The sequence below is a fragment of the Xiphophorus hellerii genome, chromosome 13 (assembly GCF_003331165.1).
Source record: "Xiphophorus hellerii strain 12219 chromosome 13, Xiphophorus_hellerii-4.1, whole genome shotgun sequence".
In the NCBI taxonomy this organism is placed as follows: Eukaryota; Metazoa; Chordata; class Actinopteri; order Cyprinodontiformes; family Poeciliidae; genus Xiphophorus; species Xiphophorus hellerii.
The window spans coordinates 17,730,090-17,742,059 of NC_045684.1; the positions used below are offsets into that span (position 1 = coordinate 17,730,090).

Genomic DNA, 11,970 nt, shown 5'->3' on the forward strand with positions numbered 1-11,970 from the left:
CAGGGGGTGAGATGAGAGGACAAATGAAAACTATGTTGCTCAGAACCAGCAGTGAAAATGGTTCTCCTGACTGTATGATCCGTCACGCTTTGTTGCAATTTCTCACAGAAACACACGTATTTTCCCGACAGCCGTTGGAAAGGCTCACAAGGCTCCAGACTCGAATCTAAATGGAAATCTGGTTTGGCTGGTCCCTGTTGGTCTGCTGTAATTGTCTCACTATCAGGGCCATTAGGAAGAGGGAATGTTTCCAGTTTATTTCCACAGGGACACATGTTGATGGGGAAGGAAAGTATCTGACTTCCTCAAATTTTCCTAAATACCTACCTCTGTTGGTTTTAACACAGACAGGGCCTTAAACCTTTTTTTCACATTTTGTCATGTTTCAACCACAAACCTTAACATTATTTGACCAACACACCAACACAAAGTATAATTCTGAGGTGGACGGAAAATTTGCACAAGTAACACTCTAAAAAGCATTTGTCTTAAACCCCTCTAAATAAAACCGACTTTACTTGCCTTCAATGGACCAGTGTGATTTGATCTCAGTATTTTTAAAGTTGTTCTGTGAAGACCTCGGACATTTGAGAACATTAATGAACAAACAGCATCACAAAAGACCAAAAAATACACCAGCTAGATCAGGGGTAAAGTTGTGGAGATGGTTAAATCAGGTTTTAGTTTATGATACACATCACACATTGCTGTTTTTAAAAAAATATATTTTTTTATGGGCCATATGAGCAGCCACCCAGGAAAACATAAGCAAGCGGTGTGCACAAGAACAAGTTTTCTATTGCTTCTACACATGTGCTGTCAGTGGGTAGTTGGAGCCCTCGTGTGTTGAGATCTCCCTTTCTTACTGCTGAGAGTAGAGAGAAATGCTTTATGCAGGACTGCGCCCACGGCAACATTCATACAAGAACTGTCACTGCATAACCTCTACTTTAAACATGTCACAGAGAACTGTTCCATACATATCCCTTAAAAATGAAAAAAAGGATGGTACATCGACAAGCCTGCCAAGACATGAATGGAAGAGAGGCCACAGGAAAGTTGATGTTCACACAAAGCCAAAGCTGTTCTGTTTCAATCGTGGCACATGTCATGAAGGGAAAAGCTACAAACGTGGAGGAAGGTGTTCTACTCAAATAAGACCCAACATTCATGTTTTTGGAACCAAAAAATACAGTCAGTAAATGGTTTAAATCAAAACATATCCACAAGTAATAATGGTCCAGCCAAAGTCCAAACCTAGAGCCAAGAGAATCTGTGGCAAGGCTTAAAAATTACTGTACACAGTTACTCTCTCTGGACTAAATTGTAAGCTATATAAACACACTATTTAAACTTATTAATTTTTCTTTAAAATGTATTTTATTTTCTAGACAAAATACAGTTTCTGGCAATAGCCGTACAAATTTAAAAAGCGGAGTACATACTTTTGGTGAGTTTTTTGACAAAATGTAACAAATTCTTAATCGTGGGCTAATCCATGTTGTTGGGATCGCGGAGTAAAGAAGGGCATTTAAGAAACACTGCAGTATTCAGTAAAGCAGAGATGTTCAGAGGAAAAGTGTTGTGGCTCTTGCAGAAAGGTCAGCCCAGTTCTCTCTTAATGGTCTGAGCTCCACACAGCTTCTCAACACTATGTTCAAAATATCATCCCCCACAAAAAAAAAAGTCAAGCACATTAAATCGAGGCCAAAGATGACAGACATTTTTTTTTACAGCTACAAAGAATAAAATAAAAGAGACTTCTTTATCCTCTGGACACAGACAATTTATTCACATACAATCTTTTCTCATTTCTGTGGTCTTTTTTTATAGAGCAAATGAGCATAGTCCAACCTCAAGTCATTCCAAGCATTTCTGGGCCTTTACAAGCATCCAAACATTCTGGCTACAGTGGAAAACATGAACCAACTGCAGCTTTTTATTAGGAGTTTTTCCACCTCTCTGAATTCAACATGTTACAATCACTTTTGGACGAAATGAACAGATTAACATAAAAGAAGCAAAAATACAATCATAAATAATGCTGCTTTTTTTGTCTTCAGATCATCATGCAGGTCTGGCCAAGTCATGACGGAGAGGGGAACCAAACAGCTGAGAGAAGTCATGCATAGTGGATTTACAGTTTTACAGTGTGAATCCTCCGAGAAAGGCTTAAAAGAGCCTCCCCAGAGCACTCTGCAGGACAAACTGGATTTTACATCCAAGTTCTACATTTGCCCTTCCTACATTAGCTTCAGTCTGAATCGGAGTTGTCGGTTTTAGACGATCTGTGCTTTCGCTTCCTTTTCTTCTTTTTCTTCTCCTTCTTCTTCTTGTCCTTCCTTTTTTTCCTCTTCTTGCGATGATGGTCTGAAGACGACGAGGAAGAGCTGTCTGAATCTGAGGAGGAAGAGGTAGTGTCCTGGAGCAGCTGCTGCAGTTGCTGAATCCTGTAAAGAAGAGAGGATAAAAGGAGGGGGAACTACGGCCGGATCTGGGAGGAAATACAGCCGAGTCAGATCCTCAGGCCGGTGAGCCAAAAAGAGTCCTTTGCCCCAATAGTCACTTCAGTTAGGCATAAGAGAAATAGCATTTTTAGTACTAACATGTTTTGTTCAATATCCTACTGAACAATTTTATGCGTTCAGTAGCATGTGTAGATGCATCCTTCTTTCTCTCACCTCTGAGCAAAATTTCAGCTTCTATTTGAGATACAAAAGAAAGTTGTTGTTTTTTTTGGTCTCATCTAACCAAAAAGTCATTCTTTCAGGCCTTTGCTCAACAATGGCTTTCTTAATGTAACTTGTCTTTTAAGGCCAGATTTGTGGAATGAACATTTAAAAGAAGTATTGCCAAATCATTCAGTCCTACAGCATGATGCTGCCCCTATGCAGTACCCCACACCTAAAACAGAGAAATACTTTTGTTGTATATGTTGCAGCCAACCGAAAAATACAGAGATATCGACAGCTTTAGGTCTTGTAGACAAAACAAACATCACCACCCACTTCTATCTTATAAAAAGATGGACGAAGTACTACAAAGAAACAATCCATCAGAAATTAGGGAGAGACAGACTCGAGCGGCATACACAGCATCAAGAGATTCTGCAAGAAAAACTTGCCAAGGTACCAACAAGTGATCCTATGGGAAGCCATAAAGCAGTAAAAAAAAGAACGCATGAGATGTTAAAACGACGCGTTATAAGTGTCCTTGCAACGAAGACCACAAAAACAACACAATGGCCTAGACCTGAACCTGTAAATATTTTAAACTAAAAAAAGAAAGAACATGCCATGCTTACTGTAAACAGTAAATTCCCAAAAGATAATCATGTAATTAATTTTTAAAAAGAGGAGGTGCACAGTGAGACAGACAACTGACTAAGAAAGGAGAAATAAAGCTGAAGCTACATTGAGATGATTTTCTTCAAACATCAGAGGTAATCAGTAATCATTTATTTGTCCACACTTACATAATAACCTTTAAATGTGATTTAGGTTTTCTTAAATGTGTTTCTGCACATACTGTATGTATCCAGTGCTTTCATTTCCTCTGGGTGTAAAAATTATTTGGTGTAAAGATGTTGAATCGTTTTAATAATGGGATTTATTTATAAATATAAACATAAAAGCTATAAAAAGTCAGAACCCTCGCCGACCTTCTACTCAGCAGGTACCATTCCTTGGCTACTTGTTAAGAGGACTGTTTCAAGAGAAATAAAAGTGAAACAGTTTAGATTACCATTAGTGAGCACACAGAAAACCTTTTTCTTTAATATAATGAAAATTGTGCCTTACCATTTGAACAGATTATTTTTGTCAAGACAATCAGAATCATTAAAGATACAAATCTTCAGCTAAGTTTACATTTTATTCTTTTAATGTAACTAACTTAATTACATCTGCCACCTTATAGTTTTTACAAAGTTTAAGATATTTATTACACTTCAGTTTATTAGCAATTTTACCTTAAGAATTTTTTTAATTCATGTCAGTCTTAAATTTAAATCCTAAAAGTCATAAATTTAACTTGAGTAAACAAAAGGAACTGATGGAATTTGTGTACTAAAACAACTAAATTAAAGTTTTTAATAATGGACTGGATGGAAAATAAAAATTGGGAAAATATAATTAAGGCTTTTTCTAACGTTCTCTCATCCCTCCAAACCCAGATGAATAAAAAGGGACGGTGAAGACTAAACTTAAGCATGACAAAAAAAAATCAAGGACAGAGATTAGGAAAAACAAGTGTCAACAGAAACAATGTAACCACCTCGGAGAAGCACGAATCTTTGTATTAGCACTGAAGAAGGTATTTGAATGACCAAATCCAACGCCGCTCATGCAAGTACAAGACACACCAGCTCAGGTTCTCACCTTCACTTCAAAGAAAAGGCCAACATGAATGTGGCAGGGAGCTGCGTAGCTTAAACTTTAAAATGCTTCTGGCCTTTAAATAACCTTTTTTGTAATGCAAGCTGAGACACACACGTGTGAGTGTGCTGCTACTGCTGCTCTGCATGCACTCAGGCACCCCCACAGCGCGTTTTCATGGTGAACTAACCTCACATTCAAACATCCTGGTGTCAAACCCTATTTGTTAGCAGAGGGCACAGAGAACCATCCGCTGTGACATTATTTCCAGGTCATCTGAAATTGACCAAAACCTGCAGGAGGAGCAACAAACATAAATGGCAACGTCTTAACTGTGCAGGGATCTTGGCTACCTGAGGGTGGCTGAGAAAAGGCTTTCTTCCTGTTTAAAACACATACCTATATGAATCATGCTCATGTTAAAACAACAAAAACAAAATCCTTACCTGGTCTCTTTTTCATTTCTTTTGTTTTCTCGGATTAAGTCATACATGGGATCTTCATGAGCCTAAGAATTAAAAATGTATGATTAAAAGGAAGAAAAAGAGATTAGTTGCTACCATTCCTATAATAGAAAAGTGCTGCCCCTGCAAATTCCAAGCAATGTTTAGTAAGCACTTTTAGAAAGACTAAGACAATAAAAGAGATTAAAAAAAGACAAAACTGCACTTATGGTAATTATTGCAGAGGCTGGGTTTTTCTACAAAGAGTTTTCTTTGTAGAAGAGCAATAGGCAGCCAAGCTACATTACAGTCTGCTGCAATCATTAGTGAATTTGTTTCACATCAATAGGAGTTAAACTCACAACTCTGAACTGCTCCAGTTTCTGGTTGCCTTTGATGAAGAATGGACACTCCTTGTCTCCTGTCCTGTGACCATAGCGCTTGCACCTCCAACCTGCAGAAAGACAAGTAGCAATATTAATTTAAAACTCGAAAATTACTGAAGAAATTTAAATGGGCCCTGCCGAAGTACCTGTCGGTTGGAACCTAGCGTTCTGATGCTAAATGCATCAATGCTAAAGTAAGCTACAATGTACGTACTCAATAGCATGTGGAGAGTCACAAGCATGTTGAGCAACATAAAAACACTCCATTCAGTATGTTAAAATTAGTGTATAAACTAAAATTAGCCAAAATGCTAATGTTAGCCTAAATGCTGCCATTCAACGCAAAAGTAAAAATCTGATTTATACTTCGTGTCAGTTCGTTACTAGAAAAAAACACTCATCTCTAAACACCAAATTAATAGCAAGTAGTATTATTGTTTAGAAAACATAAACTCTTTGACATATGCTTATCTGCTTAGACACAAGAAATTTACAGATGGTAAATTTTGCAAAAGTAAAATCAGATGTTTAGTTCGTGGCACTTGGTTACCAGAAAACACTCTCGTCTCTTAGCAACAGATTAACAACAAATATTGTTATTGTTCAAAAAACACAAGATTTCTTCTGCTCTTTTGAAATACTATTTATCTTACACTACTTACTACTTAGCAATAATTGTGCAGTTGGTGGATTTTGCAGAAAAGTGAAAATGTTTTTTGTCATTGGTGGTAAATATATTATAAAACAGACATTAAACACAAAAGTAAAAATCTGATTTATACTTCGTGGCAGTTCATTACCAGAAAATAAAACGCTCGTCTCTTAACGCCAAATTAATTATTGTTTATAAAACATAAGCTATTTTGAAATACTGTTCATCTGCTTAGACACAAGAAATTTATAGTTGGTAAATTTCTTGTGTGCAAAATTAAAAACAAATAGAACTGTGCAGTTGTTGAATTTTTCAGAAAAGTGAAAATATATATATTTTTTGTCATTGGTGGTGAATATATTATTAAACAGACATTCAACGCAAAAGTAAAACTCAGATGTTTACTTCGTGGTACTTGGTTTCCAGAAAATGCGCTCATCTCTTAGCAACAGATTAACAACAAATATTGTTATTGTTCAAAAAACATAAGATTTATTCTGCTATTTTAAAATACTACTTATTTTATACTACTTAACAAGAACTGTGCAGTTGGTGAATTTTTCATAAAAGTGAAAATGTTTTTGTCATTGGTGGTGAATATATCATAAAACAGATATTCAACGCAAAAGTAAAAATCTGATTTATACTTCGTGTCAGTTCATTACAAGAAAAATAGCTCATCTCTTGACATAAAATTAATTAACAAGAATTGTGCAGTTGGTAAATTTTGCAGAAAAGTGAAAATATATTGTCTTTTGCCATTGGTGGTAAATATATTATTAAACACATACACTTTTCTGTAGTTCCGCCAAGGTGGAGTCTCTAGTTCTAACTGGAAGCTCTGCCCTCCTCTGTAGGAACTGAGTGTTCCGCCATCTCTGTAGTTCTCTACATCTCTGCTCTGTTGCTATGGTAATTGAGCCTCTCTGAAAACTGTCATGTGTGAGTGAGACACAGAGGGGGAGACAACATTCTATCTCTGTTTTGAGCCTAACTGACACAAACAGTGCAAGTTAGAATTTGTTTTGATTTGAATTTGGCTCGTTTTTTTTTGCTAATTACGTCGCCATGGTTACTCAAAATGCCAATAGAAGTAATAGCGCGCATGATGTGATCCAGCCGCATGTTTTGATATATATATATTAGCTGCGTCCGAATTCAGGGTCTGCATCCTTTGTAGGACAGATTTGTAGGCCGATTACATCATAGCGCGGCGACAAGGCCTGTCCGAATTTGAAGACTCATTCAAATGCGTCCTTCTTTTCCCCAAATTTGAAGGATGGGTCCGGTGTATCCTTCACGGCCCACCATATCCCATAACTCATTGCGGGTCCCAACCGGTGAAGAGCGACAAATTATTTTGCTATATTACACTTTAAATGACAACGTGATTTGGTACAAAGTTTTTAGGCAAGAATGTAAGTGTGTAAGTCTCAAATATCTGCTCGGTTCATCAGTACTTCACCTAACTGCAATACTGCTCTGACATTTTAGGACATTTCTGCTCCCGCTGCGTTAACAGCCAGCTCCCCTCGCCAGCTGTTAGCTGGCCGGGCGCTCCAGGTTCGATATACCGGAGGAGAACACCTAACTCCCGGTACATTGTTACAAAAACTTCCCCAATGAGTGGAAGTTAAACACCAATATTATTCAGACAGGTAATATTTGGTTGAAAAATGTTTGGTTTACCAAAGTATTTCAAAGCAGAGCAAATCGGTTTGATTGATTAAAGTTAAGCCTTCAAACATAATGGGTTTATTTAACTGTAATGTCCTATAAGAGATCTGGAGAGTACTATATTATATTTGTAAATGAATAATTTGTTTATGTGTATTCCTTGTAGAAAAGTGCAATACATATTTGAACATTTTAGAATCAAACTAACAGATTTCATTTTTTACTATGGAACATCCTTTACTATAAAAGGTGAAGAATAATACAGAAATCAGTAATACATGACTGAAAAACAAACTTCGGCTCCGTTGTTTTGTTTTTTTCTTCACCGCTCTCTGCTTCGCGCTGTCACGGTTGCTAGGCAACATGAGTTACGCTGAGGTGGGGGCGGGGACAGTTGGTGAAGGCTAGACCTGTCCGAATTCACAGCTTTTCCCTTCCGGTCGACGTTTATTTGCGGCCTGTGAAGGACCCATCCTACATAGACGTGTCCTTCGAAGGATGCAGACCCCGAATTCGGACACAACTAAGTAGGGGTGCACGCAGCATGTGAAAGGAAGCGGCAGTTATTTTGAGGTGTAGAATAATAGGTGCCTTCCATGCATTGTATGGAGGAATTGAAATGCCTTGCTTTGGAATGCCTAGGAGGCATTTAGGAGGCATTTAAATGCTCTCCTATGGCAGCCTCTCCCCAGGCCCCCCAAAAAAGACTGTCTTTTGTCTTTAGACAACAACTTGCTGCTTGCAACAGCGAGTGCATGATTAAATCGTTCATCTTCTTGAGAACCAAACAAGAGGTGCACCAACCAGACAGTTGCAGGCCAATCATAATTTGGGATTTTCTTTGAGGTTTAACCAGCTGGTACATGTGCATAAAAATTTTAACAAGTTTATTGAATAAAACTTTTATTTTTTCACCTGTTTTGAGCTGATAAGAAAGGAATCTGTCCAGTTCCAATCTTCAAAGAATTGATTGTTAAGACCTCCAACCTAACTAGTGAATAATACATTTAGGTTCAAAGTAAAACTTTAAAAGACAGACAGAATCTGCAGCTAAATTCTGTCCAAAAAAAGACATTGTATCTTCCTAATAGAACCCTTAAACTATTTTTTATGGCCCTCTTAATGACTTATAAGTCTGCGACTTCAAACTATATTCAAAACTCAAGATGAATGGTGAAATGTCTTCAGAGACACAAGAAGTTGAATTCCCTTGTACTTCATTACTTGTCATGTCCTCGATGACTGAGAATCTACACCAGATTATGCAGAACATGAACAATAATGTCTCTGTTTACTTACTGGGCTGAGATAGAGAAAAAAATAGCTCAACATTTTGACTAAGGATTAAAAGCGGAGAGTCACGCTCAGAGTCTTTTGAACAAATGCCAGTTTAGTGGAGAGACCTTCTGTGTGCTCTCAGAGTCCCTGACTGTTCCAGCAGCATGACAATGTGTGGGATGAAGGAATGAATGGACACAGAGTATAATGACACTATTTAATGTGTCACAACAACAGAATGTCATCTCTACAACGCCATTAAGAGGCTCTCTCCTGTTAGCCAGAAAATCCATCACAAGTGTTTATATGAGGTTTTATTATCTTCCAAGGTTTCTGCAGAGTCACTGGTGAGGATTTACTGTCAAGTCATGTTGGTGCTTTAAAACTAAGCACGATTTACAAAAAAAGACTAGGTCTACTGTCATTTACAACAAATTTATTTTTACTGAATGTACTTTAATACATGTAGTAGGGCTTTCTGTAAATGGTACTGCATAGTTTGATATTTATGTAATAAACTAAAATATTACATAGACAGTGTTATAAATAGGTTTTTAACCTGTTCAAATGTCAACACAGCTAAACAATAATTTATGATTATTTTAGTTTAAGGCTTACAGTTCCTCTCATTTCAACATTGGTTTTCCCACAAATAAATAAAAACTTTCTGCATGACCTTTATTTTACATGCTACTCTCAAAGGCAAAACATTTTTAAAAAAGGCTGTCACTGAACTGGACAATACATGATTATAATCAGAAATGAAATACTGCTGGTCTCACTGAGATCTTGCTGAAAAGAATTAAGACCACATACTTAAATGTTTGGACAGAAATCCAGATTCGTGATATTTATACTTTTCAAGCCGGAATATTTAAAGATATGATGTATCATCAAAATGTTAGATTTTGAGGAACTCAGTGGAAATTTTGCTGATTAGTGAATGGTTCATACCAATAATTCCCTGCTGAGATTTTATGCTTTCATAAAATAGAATCAATAACGAAGCCCAACAGACCAGAAAGTTCTGTTCTACAAATTTATGGTAGATTTTTCTACACTGGTTAGTCTTTAAACATTAATGAATGGAAAAAGAGGAATAGATCAATAAACAAATGGACAAATGTTTGCTCTTTAGAGAAGATGGACAGATAGATTGATAGAATGAAAAAAAACCCCAGAGAGAACTAGATGTACTGCAAGGTAAAGGGATAAGTAGGTAGGTTTTCAAATGCATCTATGATAATTATACATGGATCGAAGAATATATTAATCGACACATAAATGTACACAATTAACAGACAATAAGAGATAGAAATAAGTCTGGAAATTCAAATACATTTCAATAATCTATTTTAATTGAAAGTTATCCAGATCTGAGAAAGAAAAACAAAAATTCCATTCTGTACCAGACTGCAGGACATTAAGTTAATTGAGTTGTAGTAATATGATTGTTGAATACTGCAACAATGATTCCACCTTTCTCTATGTTTTTTTTTTCAGTCACTAAGATGCTTGATGAACACTTTTACATAAGCATGTGTTGTATTGGGAGTTTATCTAATCAGAACTGCAATACGCTTGTGAAAAATCAAGCTTAACAAATGTAGAGCACATTTTTGTTCTAACCAGAATAAATTCAGGTAGAGGGTATCTGAATGCACTCACACTGCATCACCTTCACCTCCTTCCCCAGAGGCATCCAGAGCCCCCTGGTGGGGGCGTGTGCCAGGAAGTTCCTGGCGTCTTCATTTCCAGGATCAGCAGGAATACAGTCTTCTGGTTTTTCCTCGTGCTCCTATAAACACAAAGTGTTACTAATACGGGAGAAATTTAAAGGAAATCTTTAATGAAAAGCATTTTATGCGAGTTTACATGCATTTCAAAACGGTACCTTAATGAACCCTGGTGGGGGCTTTTCATAACTGCACAGAAGGAAATAAAAAGAAAATATTTCTTTTTTTACTTAACACGTAGAAATTATCTTTCTTTAATGTGATAATTAAAGAAAGTCACTCACAAAGTCTCGATGTGTTTCAGTTTTTGTACCTCCTGGTTGAGTTTCTTCGTTTGTGTCTTCAGTTTCTCCAGTTCATTTTTGGATGTCTTGTGTTTCTTGTGCTCCCGTCTGTCCTCACTCTCCTTATCTCTTCTTCGTTTTCTTTCCGACATGCTTTTAACAACAACATGCAGTTCTTCTAATTAAATGAAACTTTACTGCACTTCATGATGCATTATAAAGCATTTCGAGTTGAGTTTTGACGCAAACTCGTCCCTTTTGGTCGCTAACGGCTTGCTAACTGCACAGCATTGCTACAGTTTCTCTACTTCCTGTGAGGTCGGGCTGGTTATTGAAAGTTCAGCGCCATCTGCAGGATACGGGTGGAAAAACTCTTGACATGGTGTGATTTTCTTTTTCCTGCAAAACGAAAACGACACGTTCAACGTTTTAAGATACCCTTACCTAAAATAATATGTTTACACACGGATAAATGTCCATATTACACGGACATGCAATATGTCCATGTGGTATGGACATATTACATATAATATGTAACATTACATATTACAAGTGTAAAATCAGTGCAACTAACTTCACACTTGATATTGAATTTAACATTTCCTATTGTAACTTCTATCAAATTTATTCTGGCTACCTGTATAATTGTCATAAATCCATGTGCGATCATATTTCAACTAACAGTACCATAAAAACAATATTCATTCTCTTTGGAATAGATCACATTTCTAACCAAAAATCACAATCTATTTTGTTGTAGTGTTATATTATACACCAACGCATGCTGCAAATCACATATTTGGAAGGTAGAAGAACAATAATATGGTTTATAAATAGAAATCTGAAAGTCTAAAACTGAAATCTAAAGCCTAAATAAATGGAAAAAAAAACAACCCATAAGATTTGAACATCTCGTGCACTTCTGTTTCATTCATCATAAAAAACATGATTTAGTAGTGGCTTTTAAGGAAGAAACCAAAGAGGAAATCAATTTATGAAAGGAAGCTGGTAAAGTTTCTGTTTGCATGTGGTTCACTTAGCAAACGTAGAAGAGGCCCTGGTCACGCAGAACCTAAAGACTCACAGCAAAATGTGTTTCGGCAAACTATTAACACATGCGAGGGAATATGTGACAAAT

The 11,970-nt window shown here is 36.7% G+C and overlaps 1 protein-coding gene across 1 annotated transcript; it reads right to left on the reverse strand.

The window, feature by feature from the left end:
* Positions 1-1,361: 1,361 nt before the first annotated feature.
* rp9 (RP9 pre-mRNA splicing factor) lies at positions 1,362-11,148 on the reverse strand. The gene is made up of 6 exons (XM_032581573.1): positions 10,833-11,148; positions 10,707-10,737; positions 10,481-10,610; positions 5,182-5,273; positions 4,823-4,884; positions 1,362-2,450 (listed from the first exon to the last, which is right to left on the reverse strand). Exons 1-6 carry the CDS (start codon positions 10,982-10,984, stop codon positions 2,255-2,257), a joined length of 663 nt encoding a protein of 220 aa, XP_032437464.1. The 5' UTR covers positions 10,985-11,148; the 3' UTR covers positions 1,362-2,254.
* Between the last annotated feature and the right edge of the window lie 822 nt (positions 11,149-11,970).

What these genes read in the sequence shown, in the direction of transcription:
- rp9 (XM_032581573.1), bottom strand. Translation starts at nt 10,984, where the DNA reads ATGTCGGAAAGAAAACGAAGAAGAGATAAGGAGAGTGAGGACAGACGG. An exon ending in CTGAAACACATCGAGACTTT is followed by an intron (nt 10,738 to 10,832) that starts GTGAGTGACTTT and finishes CCTTCTGTGCAG; the next exon opens with TTATGAAAAGCCCCCACCAG. An exon ending in AGAAATGAAAAAGAGACCAG is followed by an intron (nt 2,451 to 4,822) that starts GTAAGGATTTTG and finishes TCTTCTTTACAG; the next exon opens with GATTCAGCAACTGCAGCAGC.